This window comes from Odocoileus virginianus, chromosome 10 (genome assembly GCF_023699985.2).
Source record: "Odocoileus virginianus isolate 20LAN1187 ecotype Illinois chromosome 10, Ovbor_1.2, whole genome shotgun sequence".
Taxonomy (NCBI): Eukaryota; Metazoa; Chordata; class Mammalia; order Artiodactyla; family Cervidae; genus Odocoileus; species Odocoileus virginianus.
Genome location: NC_069683.1, coordinates 28,042,730 through 28,063,195, shown reverse-complemented (window position 1 = coordinate 28,063,195; position 20,466 = coordinate 28,042,730). Strand labels below are relative to the sequence as shown.

Sequence of the window (20,466 nt, the reverse complement as noted above, 5' to 3'; positions counted from 1 at the left end):
TGGGTTCTCAATTTCTAGTACAAATGATACTATTTTAAGCTGCTATCATCCCTCACTCGAAAATCTCCAAGAAAATGTAAGCTACATTTGGGCAGGCTCCTGTGTTATTGATCACAGCTGTATCTGTAGAACAATTCTTGGCCCCTACTAGGCTTTTGCTAACCATATCCTGAATGAATGCATGTTGCAACAAATATTTGAAGTGATGCTATTACTATATCCATCTTATAGATGGGGAAACAGGCTTGCAGTGGTTAAGCAATTTGCCTAAGTTCACACAACAAATATCAAAACCAGGATTCAAATCCAGGGTCTAACTCTAGTGCCAGCTCCATTATTCACGGTGCTGCCCTACTGAAATACACAGTTTATATGGAAGGATTGTTTTTTTTTGCTGGTATTAGGAGAAATTTTATTTGAAATTCCCTAATCCTTGAGAATAAAGTTCACGTGCCCCTTCACGCAACCTTGTAGGCATCGCATAGTTTGGCTTCTTCCTTCGTCTCATCTCTCTTCGTGTCCTTTTCTCCTAACATTTCAACTATAATGAAAACACCTCTTCCCAGCAAACACCCCCTCTCGCATCCATTCTGGAAAAACTTCCCCTAATTTCTCAGTTCTGAGAGATTATAACAGGCAGTACTTTATCCCAGCTGCAGGACTTTACTAAAATATCTACTTGTCTTTATTGTTCACAGCTGTGTCCCAGTGCCTAGGAAGTGACTGGAAACAGACGAGGTACCTAATTAATACTCCTTGATTAAATGTGTGACAGGGCAAGGATTATTTTATCAGTTTACGGGTGGAAAGACCACGGTCCCTAGAAAGATAAGGCATTTTGCGGTGCGTCAGCCACGAACTGGCAGAGCCTGGACTCGACACTAGGATTCTACAGGCAGCCGTTCCGGACCACGCCCGCGCTCCTCGTTCCTCACTTCCGTCAGTTCCTATTAGCTCCGCCTACTTCAGCCTGCGCCGTCTCTGAGACTAGTTTGACCCTCCAGCGGCCGCCGTAGCGCGTCGCCTTCGTTGCCGTGGGAAACGACCCGGGACCTGGGAGGGAGAAAAGACGTTTCCCGCCGGCGGGAGCTGCGGTTGTGGCGGCTAGGGGAGCTCAGCTGCGGCGGGGCACAGCTCCGCGGCACCATGGCGGACCAGTTTTATCTGGAAAATATAGACGAGTTCGTCACGGACCAGAACAAGATCGTGAGGAGCTAGGACTGGGGAATGCGGGCGTGCGACTGGGGTTTTGGGCCCAGTGAGGGCGGCAGGGGTCTTGATCCTCTGCGTGTGGCTGCATGGGGCTGGTCCAGTGGAGACGGTCCCCATTCCTGGTGCCCCAGGCAGAGCGAGGACCCGCCGGGGAGGACTTCTGCCCCGCCGGCAGATCCAGGTTCCTCGGGTGGGCGTGCTGGGCTCTGCGCAGACCAAGGGCCACGGAGGTCGGGCGGGGAGGGAGGAGCCTTGATTGATGTTGTTTGTCTTTACACATTTCCTGCAAGGTGGTTGGCGTTTGAAGTCTCAGGTTTACAGTTGAAGAAACTGTGTTTTGACCTGGTTAAGTAACAAGTTGTTTAATCTGACCGTCAGTTGGTTTCGTTTTCCTGGAAGTTTGTTATTGATTCAGGCTTGACCTGCTTCACAGGGTTGAAGTAAAGATCAAGTGAGACGATGGATGTGAGAGCGTTTCTCAAATCGTGATGATTGAGGGCCTACTGTGAACTTTGGGTACACGTTATTGCGTTTACTTTTTTACAGTGACTTATCGAGGTCGGTGGAAGTAGCCTTAGAAAAGGTAGTTGAAGCAGAGGGCCCAAATAACTTGTGTTTAGTAAGGGATAATCCGTCTGCAGGAGACCTAGGTTTGATCCTTGGGTTGGGAAGATCTTCTGGGAGAAGGGAACGGCATCCCACTCCAGTAGTTTTGCCTGGAGAATTCCATGGACAGAGGAGCCTGCTGGGCCACAGTCCATGGGGTCACAGAGAGTAGGACACGACTGAGTGACTAAGACACACACACAAGGGATAATCAGTTTTCCAGTCTGTGTTCTGCTAGTGCTTTCCTCTACATCACACTGCCTTTGCCCAGCCTGTGCTCAGTCTTCTAGTTACTGGAAACTCAGCGTTTAGAATTGTAAGACTTTGAGGGGAGGGTGACAGGTTACAAGGAAGTGGCAAATGACAGTTCAAGGAAGGATGGAGGAAGAGCAAAGCTTGATGCCAGTAATTTCCAATCTAACCTCTGATAGAGTATTCATCCACTTCACTCATTCCCTGACCCCTGCACCATCTGTGCCCTTTAATATTTATGTGGCTGCAACTTTCTTCAGAAGTTTCTGAGTTGTACACTCCAAAGTAACTTAAGTTTCTGAGTGAGTTTGAGGATAGTTTTTGGTGATGGCCCCATAAAAGGAGAGAAATGTGGAAAGAAGGACCAGGGTGAAACAGGGAGTGTAAGGAAGTTGAGAGCTTTTTCTGTGTATATTCAATCTTTTTAGATTCTTGCATTAATCTGTGATACAGACTTCTTTGTAAAATAAATGTCTGAGTCCTCCCTGCCCAGATGGATGGTTCTTGGCAAAACTGGGGTGGCATTTAATGTAATTTATAAGGCGTAATTGCCTCAGAATCTTTAGGAGTCCTTTGGGCTGACCTGCGCTCTGCAGTCATCTAATAAAATTTTTTAAAAAACTCCTTCTTGCAGGTGACATACAAATGGCTGAGCTATACACTAGGAGTTCATGTTAATCAGGCCAAACAGTAAGTACAATTTATTACTAACTTTAATCAGATTGGAACTTTTTGTTTTGCTTGTTTGTTTTCTTTTACTTTGTTGTTAGCTTTACAGAGAGTCTCTTGATTAGAACTCCGCTCCCCACCCCCCACCCAGGGAAATGGGAAAGCATAGTGTTTCTATTGCCTTTTACTGCTTTTGTCTATTAGTTAAGAGATGGGTGGATTTGTATACAAGTGTGTGGTGATATGTTTATTGGATTTATTTGTACCCTTGCCTTCTGGTTAATCACTTTGTTATTTCAAAAAATTTATTAAATGGGCTAGCCAGTTCTGTTTACATCTCAGATTTCTATGTCTGTTACCTCAAACGTCTTCTTTGCATTTTCACATGTGCTTCTTAGGTCTCTGGGTGTTATTGAAATACTTCCATAATGAGGTCAACAGGTGTTTGACGCAGGCTGTATAACAGTATAAGACAGGGAAGAACACATAAGAGAAACTAAAAACAGAGGGTTTAGGATGACACCGAGTATTACCCTTCTTGAATTTTGCCCTGTTACCTTCCTTACTGAAACTTGTAGTCCAACTTGGAACCAAAATAGAAAAGGCAGGCTTTTGGATTAACTTCAAAATTTCTTCACCTGCAAATGTCCAGTGGGTAGGAATTGGTGAATAGACTGAGAGCACATATATTGAGTTAAATACTCATTTCATTTGCTTTATTCCTGATGGTGGTCTGATTTTTCCCTATTCCTTGAATCATAGGAACATTCTGTGAGTCTTAGAAAAATCCTTGATCTCTAGAATGGGTTGATTTGGCTTGCTGTTTGACAGATATAGAAGTTTATTTTATGATAGATCGCAGGTTTTTTTTATTCTTAATGCCAGAAGCAGGGAGAAAAATCTCACATTCATGATAAACATTGCAACGAGGAATTCAGTCTTTATTTGTAATGGAAAGCCCCAGCCTCGTGTCCCTGTCTCGTGTACCGTACTTGTGTCCACCTGCTCTCAGGTGCTTGCACTTAGGCCACACGAGAACACGCGCTTCAGGGGGCTCCTGGGCCAGTTCTCCTGCCTGGGGAACTGAGGTAAACTAGCCGAGAGGAGAGTCTGCCTTACATAAGGTATAGGTAGAAACTTGATTTCTAGACCCGTGCCCCACTCCCCCACTCCAGTCCCAGCAGGTATTTGAGGTTTGTGTCCCTCCTCAGCTCCTCAGCACAACAGTTAAGTATTTACAGAGCTTCTAGGAGTTTTATTTATTTATTTTTGGCTGCGTTGCGCCCTGGTTGCTGGCGCGGGGGCTTTCTCTAGTTGCTGCAGGTGGGAGCTACTCTCTGGTTGCCATGCATAGGCTTCTCACTGCTGTGTCTTCTCTTGTGGAGCCAGGGCTCTAGAGCATGAGGGCTTCAGTAGCTGTGACATACAGGCTAAACTGCTCCATAGCATGTGGCATCTTCCCAAACCAGAGATCAAACCTGTGTCCCCTGCGTTGGCAGATGGATTCTTAATCGCTAGACCACCAAGGAAGTCCCCTAGTTTTGACTGAGATGTTTATACCTTCAAGACTTAAAACTCTTGGCTCAGGGCTAGGTTTATACTGATTTTGACTATTTGAGATTGCTCTAAGACTAGTCCAGGCCCAAACCTAGCAGGTTCAGGTAACTTTAGGACTGGATGCCCATACGAGTAATTGTTTGTTATGGTTATGAATGTTTAAATATGAAATGAGGTAACTATTACTACTAATATATAAGTCTATTGAGATTAAAGGTGCATATTGAGGACTGGAGATGAAATAAAGTTGCCGGGAATTTTACTGTAGCTACCCTTATTTCCTATAATTTTTATGGAATTAATATACACGTTCTAGCCCTTGCCTGTCTACCAACTTTATCCCATAGCACTTTCTACCTCATTTATACTCTAGCCATATTTACCTTTCTGTTCCTTAGATATGCCAAGCCCGTTCTCACCCAAGGAAATTTGTACCATTTTCTCTGCCTGGGGTGCTCTTCTCACAGCTTTCCTCACTGTACACGGTTCAGCTCAAATTTCACACATTACTTCATGTAACAGCTCTTTCCTAATGCTCTACTCCTCTCTCTCTGTGTCTGTTAATTTTTTATAATTATTTTTTAAAAGCTTTCTTTAGATATATTTCATATATCGTACAGTTCACCTATTTAGACTATACAACTCAGTGATTTTTAATATATTTACAGAGTTGTGCAGTCAGCACTATAGTTAATCTGAGAAGATATTCATCACCCCAGAAAAGAAACCCTGTATCCATTAGCAGTCCTTCATCATTCCTGCCCCCCAGCCCCCCAGCATCAGGCAACCACTAGTACACTTTCTCTCTATAGATTTGCCTATGCCGGGCATTTCATATAAATGGGATTATATAATAAGCAATCTTGTGTGTCTGATTCCCTCCACTTAGCATGTCTCCAAGGTTTGTCTATGTTAAAGCATTCGTCAGTACTTCATTCCTTTCTGTGGTTGAATAATGTTCCATTATATAGTGTAAGTTCTCTAGGGCTGCCATTACAGAATACTACAAACAGGTGGCTTGAAACAACAGAAATTTATTGTCTCAGTTCAGGAGGCTTAAAGTCCAAAATTAGATGTTGGCCAGGCCATGTTCCTTCTGAAACTTGTACAGAAAAATCCTTCCTTGCTTCTTCCTAGCTTCTGGTGGTTTACTAGCAGTCTTGGTTTTGGTAGCTGTGTAACTCCACTGTCTGCCTTCATAGTCACTTGGCATGCTTCCTGTGTGTCTGTCTCCACATAGCCATCTTATAAGGATACAGTCATAGATTAGGAGCCCACCCTACTCCAGTATGACCTGTCTTAACTACTTACATCTGCAAAGGCCCTGTTTCCAAATCGTGTCATACTTTGAGGTACTGGTGGTTAGGACTTCAACATATCTTTTTGGGGGGACACAAATCAACCCATAACATATGGGTATACAACATTTTATTTGTCCATTCACCAACTGATGGATATTTGGGTAGTTTCCACATTTGTGGCTTTAATGATTAATGCTACCGTGAATATTTGTGTACAAGTTTTTGTGTAGACATATGTTTTCAGTTCTCTTAGTATACACCTAAGATTGGAATTTCTGGGTCATATGTAACATTTTGAGGAGCTGAGGTGATTAACTGTTTTTCAGAATGACCACGGTTTTACAATCCCACCAACAAGGGATGAGGTTCTGCTTCCTCAACATTCTTGTCAACTCTTTCTACCATCTGTCTTTTAATTTTAGCCATCCTAGTGAGTATGAAGTTTTATCATTATGTTTTTGATTTGCATTTCTGTAATGGCTAATGATATGGATCATGTTTTCCTGTGCTCATTGACCATACGTGTATCTTCTTTGGAGAAATACATGTCCAGATTCTTTGCCCATTTTTTTCCATGGGTTTTTTTTTTTTTTTTTTTTTGTCTTTACTGTTATTGAATTGTAAGAGTGAGTTCTTTATGTATTCAAGTCTGGATTTGTTTATTTGACTGTGCTGGGTCTTAGTTGTAGTGTGAGGGATCCTTTTTGGTTGTGTCATGTGGGATGTTTTTAGTTGCAGCATGCGATCTCCTAATTGCGGTATGCAAGCTCTTAGTTGCTGCATATGAGATTGAACCCTGGCCTCCTGCACTGGGAGTGCTGAGTATTAGTCACTGGACCACCAGGGAAGCCCCTCTACATATTCTAGATACACTGTCCTGATCAGGTAATGATTTCACCCATTCTGTGGGTTGTCTTTGCACTTTCTTGATGGTATCCTGTGAAGCACAGAAGTTCTTATTGATAGTGTCTAATTTTTTTTTCTTCTTTTGCTTGTGCTTTTCATATTGTATCTAAGGAGGCTTGGTCTAATCCAAGTAAATCATGAAGATTTAATTCTGTGTTTTCTTCTGAGAGTTCTATAGTCTTAGCTCTTAAATCAGTAATTATCACTTTAACATTTCTACATACTTTGTTCTTATTATACTTTCTCACAATTAAGAGTACACTATAGTTTTCAAATTAGATGTTGGTTCAAGGTAACTTATAAATGAAGCCCTAAAATGTGTGTAGGCATACCTTATATTATTGTACTCCTCTTTATTGCATTTTGCAGATACTACATTTTTTTCTTTCTTTTCTTTCCTTTTTTTTTTTTTTTACAAATTGGAGGTTTGTGGTAACCCTGCATTGAGCAAGTCTGTGAGTGCCATTTTTGCAGTAGCGTTTGCCTATTTCTTGTCTCTGGGTCACATTTTGGTAATTCTCATTATGTTTCAAACCCTCCATCAGCAAGCAGATTATGACTTGCTATAGGCTCAGAGGATGGCTAGCATTTTTAGCAATAAATTAAAAAAAAAAATTAGTTACTTGGCCTCATCGGGTCTTAACTTGTGGCATACGGGCTTTTTTGTTGTGCTGCTCAGACTCTCCAGTCGTAATGCGCAGGCTTAGTTGCCCTGCAGCATGTGGAATCTTACTTACCTTACCAGGGATTGAACATGTGTCTCCTGCATTGCAAGACAGATTCTTAACCACTGTACCACCAGGGAAGTCCACAATAAATTATTTTTTAATTAAGGTGTATACATTGTTTTGTAGACATAATGGTGTTACACCCTTAATAGACTACAGTATAATGTAAACATAGCTGTTACATTCACTGGGAAACCAAAAATTTATTTGCTTTATTTTAATATTCACTTTATTGCAGTGGTCGGGAAGTGAACCTATGATATCTCTGGGGTATGCCTATAAATAATAACTATTTTTTCAGGCATCGTTTTGCATATGGTGTAAGGAAAGGGCCCAACTTCATTCTTTTGATGTGGATATCCAGTGTTCCAGCATTTCTTAATTCTTACTTCCAGCTGACATTTTCTCGCTTATTGTATGCCCTCCTCCCACTAGAATATAAACTCCGTGAAGGCAGGGAACATGTTTATCAGATTCATCACTGTTCCAGTCACTGTTGCTTTGTAACAAATTGCCCCAGGTTTAGCAACTTGAAACAACCATTTTTTTGTGTTTTTTTTTTTTTTTCATTTATTTTTATTAGTTGGAGGCTAATTACTTTACAGTATTGTAGTGGTTTTTGTCATACATTGACATGAATTAGCCATGGATTTACATGTATTCCCCATCCTGATCCCCCCTCCCACCTCCCTCTCCACCCGATCCCTCTGGCTCTTCTCAGTGCCCCAGGCCCGAGCACTTGTCTCATGCATCCAACCTGGGCTGGTGATCTGTTTCACCCTAGATAATATACATGTTTCGATGCTGTTCTCTTGAAACATCCCACCCTCGCCTTCTCCCACAGAGTCCAAAAGTCTGTTCTATACATCTGTGTCTCTTTTTCTGTTTTGTATATAGGGTTACCATACCATCTTTCTAAATTCCATATATATGTGTTAGTATACTGTAATGGTCTTTATCTTTCTGGCTTTCTTCGCTTGTATAATGGGCTCCAGTTTCATCCATCTCATTAGAACTGATGCAAATGAATTCTTTTTAATGGCTGAGTAATATTCCATGGTGTATATGTACCACAGCTTCCTTATCCATTTGTCTGCTGATGGGCATCTAGGTTGCTTCCATGTCCTGGCTATGATAAACAGTGCTGCGATGAACATTGGGGTGCACGTGTCTCTTTCAGATCTGGTTTCCTGTGTGTGTGTGCCCAGAAGTGGGATTGCTGGGTCATATGGCAGTTCTATTTCCAGTTTTTTAAGAAATCTCCACACTGTTCTCCATAGTGGCTTTACTAGTTTGCATTCCCACCAACAGTGTAAGAGGGTTCCCTTTTCTCCACACCCTCTCCAGCATTTATTGCTTGTAGACTTTTGGATAGCAGCCATCCTGACTGGCGTGTAATGGTACCTCATTGTGGTTTTGATTTGCATTTCTCTGGTAATGAGTGATGTTGAGCATCTTTTCATGTGTTTTTTAGCCATCTGTATGTCTTCCTTGGAGAAATGTCTGTTTAGTTCTTTGACCCATTTTTGGATTGGGTCATTTATTTTTCTGGAGTTGAGCTGGAGGAGTTGCTTGTATATTTTTGAGATTAATCCTTTGTCTGTTGCTTCGTTTGCTATTATTTTCTCCCATTCTGAGGGCTGTCTTTTCACCTTGCTTATAGTTTCCTTTGTTGTGCAAAAGCTTTTAAGTTTCATTAGGTCCCATTTGTTTATTTTTGCTTTTGTTTCTAATATTCTGGGATGTGGGTCATAGAGGATCCTGCTGTGATTTATGTCGGAGAGCATTTTGCCTATGTTCTCCTCTAGGAGTTTTATGGTTTCTGGTCTTACATTTAGATCTTTAATCCATTTTGAGTTTATTTTTGTGTATGGTGTTAGAAAGTGTTCTAGTTTCATTCTTTTACAGGTGGTTGACCAGTTTTCCCAGCACCACTTGTTAAAGAGGTTGTCTTTTCTCCATTGTATATCCTTGCCTCCTTTGTCAAAGATAAGGTGACCATAGGTTCGTGGATTTATCTCTGGGCTTTCTATTCTGTTCCATTGATCTATATTTCTGTCTTTGTGCCAGTACCATACTGTCTTGATGACTGTGGCTTTGTAGTATAGTCTGAAGTCAGGCAGGTTGATTCCTCGAAAACTGTTTTATTATGTTCGTAGATTCTTTTGATTTAGAACTTGGGCATGGCGCAATGAGAATGGTTGGTTCTGTTCCATGATGTCTGGTGCCTCAGCTGAGAGGCGTCAGTGACTGAAGCCTGATCATGTGTAGCCATCTTTATTCTCATGTCTGGCAGTTGTTGGCTGGCTGTCAGCTGGGACTTCAGCAGGGGCTGTTGACCAGTCATTGTGTGTGACCTGTTTATATGGCCTGGGCTTCTTAAGAGCATGTTTTCAGGTAGTGAGGCTTCTTACCCAGCAATTCACAGCTCTAAAAACTCACGCTCCAGTGGAAGGCAGCAGCTGATTGCCTTTTCTTACTGGCCTCAGAAGTCAAGCAGTGTCCTGTCTGCTTCATTTTTTTGGTTACAATGAATCTCTAGCCTTCCCAGATTCAAGGGGCGAGGATGACTCCACCTATCTATGGAAAGATGAAGAGCATGCAGGATGGGAGATGTTGTGGCAGCCATCTTTGGAAAATACAGTCTGCCACAATCATTATATCTTCACACCTGGCTCATAATATTGTTGTTCAGTCACTAAGTCATGTCCAACTCTTTGCATCCCCATGGATAGCAGCACACGAGGCTCCTCTGTCCTCCACCATCTCCCAGAATTTGTTCAGATCTTGTCTGTTGGGTCAGTGATGCTATCTAACCATCTCATCATCTGCCACACCCTTCTCCTTTTGCCTTCCATCTTTCCCAGCTCATAATTGTGCCAGTGAATATTTGTTGAGTGAGTTCTGGGCACTATGGTAGATATTTTCACATATGTTTATCTCATGTAATCTTTATAACAATCCTATATAATGGATGTTATCAATCTCTTTTAACACATGAGAAAACAGAGACTTAGAGTGTCCTGTCGTCCTTTTTTCTCTTATCTGTAGTGAAAGCATTTAAATTATCATTGTTGGCACTGAGGGCAGTGACTGGGCATGGTTGTTACAGTTTGCCTGGATTCAATAAAGAAATATCTTTTCAGGTTTTACTACATTTTTAGCATTATTCTAGGCTCTGTTATAAAACAGCAAACTTGACAGACAAGGTCTTTCCCATCATTGAATTAAGATAATTTCAGGCTATAAAAATGCTGTGAAGGAATTAGATTAGGGAAGATAATAGAGACTATACACCTTATATATCTTAGGGAAAATTGTGGGTGGAACTGATCAGGAGGGATGAGGAGATGTATAGTTAATCATGTGGGTAGGAAGTGCATCTTGTAGGAAGTCATATTTATTGTCATTCATGTTTAAGAATATTTTGCATGTTTTGTTGCTGAGATGTTTGACATAATCAAATTAGATGAACATGTTTTAGAGATTCAGAAGACATTTAGAAAATTTTAAAGAGTTTGTGCAGTGTTGACCATCTTGTTAATATAAAACAGAACTGGTGGATCTGGTGAGACAGGTGCACAGAGGACAATGACTGTAACAGTGCAAGCAGGACTGTGAGCTGTTGATAAAAGACAGTGCACTTCACCAGCAAGCTGAGAGCATCTTGGTCTAGTCCCTGCCTACCGTTTCTTCTGCTAGTCTGGTCCTAACTAGCATAATTAAACCAAAATGTTCATGACTCTGTGTTCCTCATCTTTTCTAACATAACTGCTGCATGGAAGGAAATACTAAAGAGAACAGGAGAGAGGAATCAACAAAAATGCTGGGTTTTTTTCCTCCTCAGGGTGTTTATAATCTAGTGGGGATGGCAGATACATAAACAATTAGAATACAGTGTGGTAAGTGCTATAATAACAGATGTGGGATAGTTCCTGTTAGAACTTAGAAGGCAAGGCTGCCCTGCTCACTTAGTGGTGTTCGGGAAGGCTTCACATAGGAGATAATAACCGAGCTGTTGTCTTGATGAGGAATTAGGTAGATGAGGTCTGAGAAGAACATTCTAGGCAGACGGAAGGGCACACAAAAGAGCTAGGAGAACTGCAGAATGTTTCATAAGGCTGAAAATAGTGTGAGTATGGGAGAATGGTGAGAAATACAGGGGCCAGAAGAAGAAAAGTCATACATATCACTAATGGAACTGTGGCTCCTTAGGGGATAGGGCGCTACTGAAAACTTTTGAACAAAGAGTAATACTTCAGATAAAAATAACCAGCTACCTTTTCAACAGTAGTTAATGGCTAATGGGCATCTCAGATTTAACATGCCCTAAAACTTAATTCCTAATTATTCTCCACCCACCCCCCACCATCACCTCCTTCTGCTTTTCTCCATCTCAGTGAATGACAACTTCATTCTTACTTAGTCCAGTCATCCTTGATTTCTCTTTCTCTCATACCTCACAATCAGTCCATCAGCAAATCCTGTTGTTTCTTCCTTTAAGATGTACCCAGAATTCACCCACTAATTAGTACCACCCTAGTCTGAGCCACCATCATCTCTAGCCTGAATTATTGCAGTAGCCCTGTAACTGGTCTCCTGCTTCCTTCCTTGCTCCTTAATAGTATATTCTCCACACAGCAGTCAGAAATCCTCCTAAAAAGTTAGATCATGTTATTTGTGCTCTAATCCTTCTAACGACTTCCTTCCTAATGGGCCACAAAGCCCTACATGTCTCGCACTTGGCTCTCTCCTTTCCTTCTTCGATATTCAGCACACTCACCTTTTCTGTTCCTTGCCTCAGAACCTTCAGATTTGTTGTTTTTTCTGCCTAGAACATTCTTTGCTGAGATACCCACATTGGTGGCTCTGTAACTTCCCGCAGGGTTCTGTTCATGAGGCCTTCCCTAATCTTATATAAATAGCAGAACTTCTTAGACACTCTATTCTTCTAGTCTTTTTTTTCTCCCTATAGATTTACTACCATCTGACTTCTTATTTATTATTTGTCTCTCTTTTCTGCAGTACAAATTCTAAATGGGTAAGAACTTTGACTGCTTTGTTCACTATTCTATCCCCAAGGCATAGAGCATGAGGTAGCCACCCAGTTAAGTTTTGTTGACAGTCTTGATTTGCATTTCTAAAACTTCACCTTGGCAGCCTTGTGAATAGTGAGTGGGAAGGGGGTGTGAGGAAGACATTGACCCTTGGAATTGAAATAGTCCAGTCAAGAGATTTGGAGGGCAGGGAGTCAAGAATTACTTGGGAGGTAAAATTGACAAGATTTGGCGAAGTGAGGAATAATGACTCCCAGATTTCTGGCTTGGATGGTTTGAGCAGATGATGATGTTGTTGGGAATAAATGAAGCCAGGAGGGTGAATGAAGTGGGTCAAAGAGAGTATGTTGTAAGGTGACCAGTCATCCTTGGTGTGCCCAAGACTGTTGGTTTTAGCACTAAAATCCATGTGAGGAAATACCTCAGATCCAGGCAAACCCAGATGATTGGTCACTCTAATACAGAGTGAAAAGGTAACTGAAGACAACACCAGCAGTACAGAAGAGGAGGAGGAAGTCAAGTCTGTGCAGGAAGTAGAGCAGAGCCAGTTCAAGAGTGGCAGGAGATGAGTGAGGCATTGGATCAAGGAAGCTAAGAGAGTAGTCCACAGTATAGGTTGAGTTTTCCTTGGAACTTTTGTTTCTAGCCATCCTTGGCAGAAGTATGACATATTATAGAGGCTTGGTAAAAGTTTCTTGAAATAAACAACACAAATGATGTCTGTTTCCTTGATGTTAAACTGTAAGTTATTGAGGGGAGTCAGCTTCTGATGCTAATCAGATCGCAAGGATAAAAACGGATTTAGGGAATGTTACTTTTAAAAGCAGTATTATTTCTATATTGAATATTTGGCAGTCTTAGTTTACTCACACTGCCCAGTATTTGTTAACCTGTTACTTTGTGGTTTTGAAACAACATTGATTCTGAATGATCCTAAAATTGGAATTTCAGAGCCAGACCATTGTGATCATCTATAAGATGGTTCTTAAATATTTTGGAGTAATCCTTCTGCAAATCTGTTGAAAACCTTGAACTATCTCCACCTTCTCCCCGACTCCTTCCCCTTGCAAAACACACATTTTGCTTACAATATTGAGGGGTGAAGGGTTATGGATCCCAGGGTAAAAGAACTGCCAATCTCATACAGCCCTCTGTAATTATACCTCAGGATATAAAGAGGTCTAGAAAAACTATTTTATCCAGGGTCACATGTCTAGATAGTAACTGAATGTATTCTTGATTGATTATTCTAGCCATTACATGCCTTCTTTTAATTCAGGCTCAGTCTCACTTGACTGATTATTAGATTTATTTCAGTTGTTTGGTCACTGTGCTGGCTGTATACAAGTTGACTTCACCCTCTATGTTCCATTCATCTTTTTTTAATTTTTTGTCCATGAACAGAGCAAAAATATTCTGTATAATTTTTGATGGACTATCAGATTTACTATACCTAACTTTTAAGTCATGAATTAAGAGTTGGTGAGGTAAACTTTTACTAATGACTTACTTGTGCATTTTGTTTGTAACAGGATGCTCTATGATTACGTTGAAAGGAAGCGAAAGGAAAATTCAGGAGCCCAACTGCATGTCACCTATTTAGTGTCTGGCAGTCTCATTCAGAATGGACATTCTGTAAGTTCTCAGAATCTTATAATGAGTTTAGATGTGTTTGAGCTATTAATAGTGTTATGTAACATAACACAGAGCAAAAACAACAAGATCCCAGTATTATGGAAATTTTAGAAAGCTACTTGAAGACAGTGATTATTTTGAATTTTTAGACTAAACCTAAACTTTAGACTAAACTCTTGGGAAGTTTGGGTAATATCAATACAGAGACTATTATCACTGTACAATTTCCCTAGGCAATAAGACATTCCAGACTGCTTCTGTTCCACTTTCTTCCTTTTGAAGCTATACTGGGGACAATGGTGGTTAATTTCCAGCCTGTTCAGATGTTAAGCCACACAGGTGTTCCGCAAGTATAATTTTTTTTTAAGTGAACTTGATTTTAATTTGAGCTTTCACCCCAGAAGCTCTGCTGAAATAACTCCATTCCTTCTCCTGTACTGGACTGATTCTTGGGAACTTAATTCCTTCTTTCTCGCTTCCTCCCCAAACTGAGGAACACCTTTTTGGTTCTCACTTCCTAAACCTCACCTGAAGGCTCTTTTGATCCCATACCACCAGCCCTAGAGAATTTAGCCCAAGGATCAAGATCCTCAGAGAATCACTGATGCATGTTTTCCTCTTCTCTTTTGACTTTCCCTGTGACACGTAAGTTCAGAAGCCAGATTTATCAAAATACTTAATGGATTTGTCTTGTATCAATAGAGTCTTAAGAGTGTGAGATTCCAGACTGGAATGGCAGTTTAGTAATTTATAAGGAGAAACAGAACTATGATCAATGCAAAGAAATAGAGGAAAACAATAGAATGGGAAAGACTAGACATCTCTTCAAGAAAATTAGAGATACCAAGGAACATTTCATGTGAAGATGGGCTCAATAAAGGACAGAAATGGTATGGACCTGACAGAAGCAGAAGATATTAAGAAGAGGTGGCAAGAATACACAGAAGAACTGTGCAAAAAAGATCTTAACGCCCCAGTTAATCACGATGGTGTGATCACTTACCTAGAGCCAGACATCCTGGAATGTGAAGTCAAGTGGGCCTTAGGAAGTATCACTACAAACAAAGCGAGTGGAGGTGATGGCATCCCAGTTGAGCTATTTCAAATCCTAAAAGATGATGCTATGAAAGTGTTGCACTCAATATGCCAGCAAATTTGGAAAACTCAACAGTGGCCACAGGACTGGAAAAGGTCAGTTTTCATTCCAATCCCTAAGAAGGCAATGCCAAATAATGCTTAAGCTACCATACAGTTGCACTTATTTCACATGCTAGTAAAGTAATGCTCAAATTTCTCCAAGCCAGGCTTCAGCAATACGTGAACCATGAACTTCCAGATGTTCAAGCTGGTATTAGAAAAGGCAGAGGAACCAGAGATCAAATTGCCAACATCCGCTGGGTTATCAAAAAAGCAAGAGAGTTCTAGAAAAATATCTATTTCTGCTTTATTGACTATGCCAAAGCCTTTGACTGTGTGGATCACAGTAAACTATGGAAAATTCTGAAAGAGATGGGAATACCAGACCACCTGACCTGCCTCTTGAGAAACCTGTATGCAGGTCAGGAAGCAACAGTTAGAACTGGACATGGAACAACAGACTGGTTCCAAATAGGAAAAGGAGGATGTCAAGGAGTATATTGTCACCCTGCTTATTTAACTTATATGCAGAGTACATCATGAGAAACGCTGGGCTGGAGGAAGCACAAGCTGGAATCAAGATTGCCAGGAGAAATATCAATAACCTCAGATACACAGATGACACCACCCTTATGACAGAAAGTGAAAAAGAACTAAAGAGCCTCTTGATGAAAGTGAAAGAGGAGAGTGAAAAAGTTAGCTTAAAGTTCAACGTTCAGAAAACTAAGATCATGGCATCTGGTCCCATCAATTCATGGCAAATAGATGGGGAAACAATGGAAACAGTGACAGACTTTATTTTTGGGGGCTCCAAAATCACTGCAGATGGTGACTGCAGCCATGAAATTAAAAGATGCTTACTCCTTGGAAGGAAAGTTATGACCAACCTAGACAGTATATTAAAAAGTATATTAAAAAGCAGAGACATTACTTTGCCAACAAAGGTCTGTCTAGTCAAGGCTATGGTTTTTCCAGTAGTCATGTATGGATGTGAGAGTTGGACTGTAAAGAAAGCTGAACGCCGAAGAACTGATGCTTTTGAAGTGTGTTGGAGAAGACTCTGGAGAGTCCCTTGGACTGCAAGGAGATCCAACCAGTCCATCCTAAAGGAAATCAGTCCTGGGTGTTCATTGGAAGGACATGTTGAAGCTGAAACTCTAATACTTTGGCCACCTAATGCGAAGAGCTGACTCATTTGAAAAGACCCTGATGATGGGAAAAATTGAGGGCAGGAGGAAAAGGGAATGACAGAGGATGAAATGGTTGGATGTTATCACCGACTCAATGGACATGAGTTTGGGTAGGCTCTGGGAGTTGGTGATGGACAGAGAGGCCTGGCATGCTGCAGCTCATGGAGTCGCAAAGAGTTGGACACGACTGAGCAACTGAACTGAACTGAAGGGCTATCAGATACTTATATTCTATGACTAGCATATTCTTTCCTTGTTGGTAAACTGTTTGGCAAGCCAGATGTTAATTAGATATTTGCAAGTGTAGATGAAATCAGATGTCATTATATATCAGAAACAAGATTAAGCAGACCTGATTCAAAGATGCGTAGGTTTTCTTTCTTTCTTTTTTTTTTTTTTGATGCGTAGGTTTTCTATGGCTTTTTAAACAGGTAAGTAATTTTTATTTTTCCAGTGATTATTATTATTGTAAAAATTGCTTAATAATACATAGAAAGTAGAAATCTCCTTCTAATCTCATCCTGCAAAGTCTGCCAAAGCATTATTTGAATGTTTCAAGGAAATGATTGGTTGATTCTTTTTGTGATGTTAGAGGTTGTTGGCCTGATCCATTTTTAATTAGGTTCCCCATTAGCTTTTCATGTAATGATTTTAGCTGAGGTTGATTTTTATCATTACCTTGGTCATTATTTCTCTAGGAGTTACAAAATGGTGATGTTCTAATTCTGTCATTCCTTCTGGATTTACTGGCTGGAATGTTTCTATAAAGAAGAACTATCTCTCATCAACTAGCCATATTTTCCCCAATTTTTTTTTTTTTTTTTTTGATAAACAGCTCAAGGTGCCTGCCCCAAGCCAGGCTCTGGGTTTATGGATGCTGAACTTACTCATGTGTTGCCCTTAACAGGAACCCACTGAATCGGAGCTCTACTCTCATTTACATTGTTTTAGCACTGGCATTTCCACTGCATTGTTTTTATGCATTTCTAATATCCCCTAAGGCATCCTTTAGAGATACTAAACTGTCTCAGCTGCCATGTTTTCTCCTGAGGGTACCAATTATTGTTTTTAGGGCTCCTGTTACATAGGTTTGAGTGATTAGTTCCTACTGCTCTTTTTCTCATAAGCTCTGTAGTTTTTATTGTACAATTTTGCAGAACATGACATTTTTAAGAATGCTTGTTTTTTTTAAGAGAAAATGCATTATGAAGACATACCAATATTCTCAGTTCATATTTACAATTACATTTTTTAAAAACTTACTCAATTTTATAGTACTCTTTTTTTCTTATGTTGTAAACTTTGGTTGTCCTAACATTAAAATGAATATGTATTTGCTTTAGCCGGATACATGAGATTTAGAAAGGCAAAACCAATAATTTTACTAACAATATGATGACTAAAGGCAGTTAAGGTTTGTAAGTGATCCCAAGCATTACTCTGGCAGTTATAGTAAAATTTCTCATTCCTCATTACAGCCACATGATCCTACATTGATGGATATACCTTAGTTTATTCAGCAGTCCCTTATTGATAGTTATTTGAGTTATTTACAATCTGATTATTACATATAGTGCCACAGTAAATAGCTCAATGTGTATGTGTTTTGTATGTTTTTGCCAGAGTGTTTTAGGATTATGTTCCTAGAGGTAGGCTATATATGAACTTTGCTGAATATTGCCAAATACTCTCCATTTTCCATTCCTACCAGCAATGTATGAGAGCACCTGTTCCTACACAGCACATGTTCTGTTCAGGATCATCTGCATTTCTCTTTTATGAACTGTGTCTTCATACTTCTTGCCTATTTTCTAAAGGATTATTAGTCTTTGTTTTCTCTATTTTAGAAGCTATGTGTTAGCCCTTTGTGATGTAAGTTGTAGATATTTTCCCCATTTGACCATTTGCCTTTTTACTTAAAATTGTTGGCTTTTTGTTATCCAAAAATGATTTGTTAGTTTTTATGGATTATTTCAGTTACTTCTGGGTTTTGAATTGCAGTCAAGAAACTTTTCTTTATTCTCAGGTTATATTAGTTTGTAGAAGAATTCACCCATATTTTCTTCTTGTGCATATATGGTTTAATTCTTTACTTTTAGATCTCTGATCCATTTAGAATTTATTTTTTTGTATGGTATGAGACAGATCCAATTTTTAACTGGTTCCATATGATTATACAGTAATACTCATTATGTTACTTACTGAAAATTCCTCTTTTCCTTGCAATAGGCAAAGTGCAAGTTTGAGATGCTGTATTTTTTTAATTTGGGTTTTGGGGGGGGTTTTGTTTTTGTTATTGATATCTCTCTCACTTTCCTTAACCTGATTGAGAAATTTTAAAGAAAACAAGTTAAAAATGAGTCTGGAACATATATTTTCATAGGAACCTAAGGTTTCTAATTGTACATCCCAGTGCAGTTGAATTATTGGTAAGGAACCTTTAAAACTGCAAGTTGCACTATTAATACTTAAATACTAATGAAGTGTTATTTCCTTACAGTGCCACAAGGTTGCAGTAGTGAGAGAAGATAAATTGGAAGGTAAGTATTTTAGTGATTTAGCAAGTTTTTCCTCTTAGGGCATCAGTGTCATTAACATCACATATATATTTAGCTGTTTTACTGGAGAGCCATATATTCTTTTATTAGTAGTTCATGAAACATGTTAAAATATGACACTTCACTAACTTCCCATTTTTAAGGCCAATAGCTGCTAACATTTATAAAGCACTTTTATCACAGAATTTCAAAACTTGTGATAGATATGTAAAACACTTATGAATATCATATGGAACACCTCATTAACTATAAAAAGACAACGATCTCTAAATATTGTGTTGTATTCCATAGCAATATTTTTAGGAAGAAAATTAAAGAATGGTTTTATAAAGTCAGAAAGGCATAGTATAACTTGAAGTTAAATTTGTCTACCCATTTCAAGACTGTTAATGCTACTGTTCTATTTTTTTAATACCCAAGTCAAAGGAATTTTGAAACATCCACATGATCTTGGATGTCTCAAGACAAAACCCACTGTCATACTTTGTATATAAAGATGCCTACCACTGGAGTGTTTTCTTATACATTAACTGAATTATTCAAGATAGTGAAGATGTCCAGTATTTTCTTTCTGAATTCCCACAGTGGTAGATTTATTCATTCAGTAGATACATAGTAAGTATCTACTTTATGTCAAGCTCTATGCTAGGCACTAGGGACTTGGAACAAGTGAGGCATGGTCCCTTCCTTCATGGAACCTATAATTTGTTCTTGTGATTTTCCTCTGAAGACTTATTTGATTAGTAGTAGTATTGTTATATAGAGTTTCTTTTTATAAACTAAAATTGAAGACTTCTCGGGTATAAATTACTTATTCCTCAGTTGGTATGTATATATGCTAGAGTATAAGATTCTACCCTGACTGAAAAAAAAAACAAAACACATCATAGTATCATCAGTTATTCATTAATATTTACTGAGTGTCCACTGATGAGTGATACCCTCACAGTACTGTACTGAGAACTGACTCACCATCACCTACCTATCATAATGTCCTTGTCACAGACAGAAGAGTTGATACTATACTGTATATATGACTGTTTGGCCTTTTAGAGCTTTTTTGGACCACCACCGATTACAAATGGTGTTAATGCAGAAGGGTTTCTTGTTAAAATCCCCACATGCTATGAAGTTTGTGTATTAACAGACTGCTTTTCCTGTTGACTTGTAGCAGTGAAGTCCAAGCTAGCGGTGACTGCCAGCGTACATGTGTACAGCATCCAGAAAGCCATGCTAAAGGACAGTGGGCCTCTGTTCAATACCGACTATGACATCCTTAAAAGCAACTTGCAGAACTGCAGCAAGTGAGCTCCTTAATGTTCCTTGTGGGCTTCTTTACGAATTGATTTTGTAAGATGTTTACACAGTGGCTGCCTCTTAAGAGTGAACGCCAAGTCTAGTAAAACTTCATTTATCTTGCAGTAAGACACATGCCTGGTTTTATTAGTACATCATAAGGTGAAAAATAGCCACAACCCATATTGAAAACCCCAGTAGACTCCCCATAAATCTACTTCTCATGTATTTATCCTGTCACTGCCACCAGAAATGTTGTTTTCGTGCCCCCTCATTACTCCTTTACCCAAGTCTCTGCTTGTCTAATTTCTACCCACCCTTCAAGAACCAATTGACATGTTGTCCTTCAAAAAACTATTCCT

The 20,466-nt window shown here is 39.7% G+C and overlaps 1 protein-coding gene across 3 annotated transcripts in view; it reads left to right on the top strand.

The window, feature by feature from the left end:
- The first annotated feature begins 1,035 nt into the window (after positions 1-1,035).
- POLD3 (DNA polymerase delta 3, accessory subunit) overlaps positions 1,036-20,466 on the top strand; it is a 45,944-nt gene continuing 26,513 nt past the window's right edge. Inside the window, exons 1-5 of one of the 3 annotated variants that reach the window (XM_020879852.2) lie at positions 1,036-1,206; positions 2,705-2,760; positions 13,821-13,923; positions 18,751-18,790; positions 19,980-20,112. In XM_020879852.2, the coding sequence (XP_020735511.2) occupies positions 1,147-1,206; positions 2,705-2,760; positions 13,821-13,923; positions 18,751-18,790; positions 19,980-20,112 (392 nt within the window). In that variant the 5' untranslated portion in view covers positions 1,036-1,146. Of the gene's footprint in view, positions 1,207-1,239; positions 1,394-1,482; positions 1,729-2,704; positions 2,761-13,820; positions 13,924-18,750; positions 18,791-19,979; positions 20,113-20,466 lie in introns of those variants that run through there. The other 2 variants (XM_070473259.1, XM_070473258.1) reach the window with 2 other exon arrangements.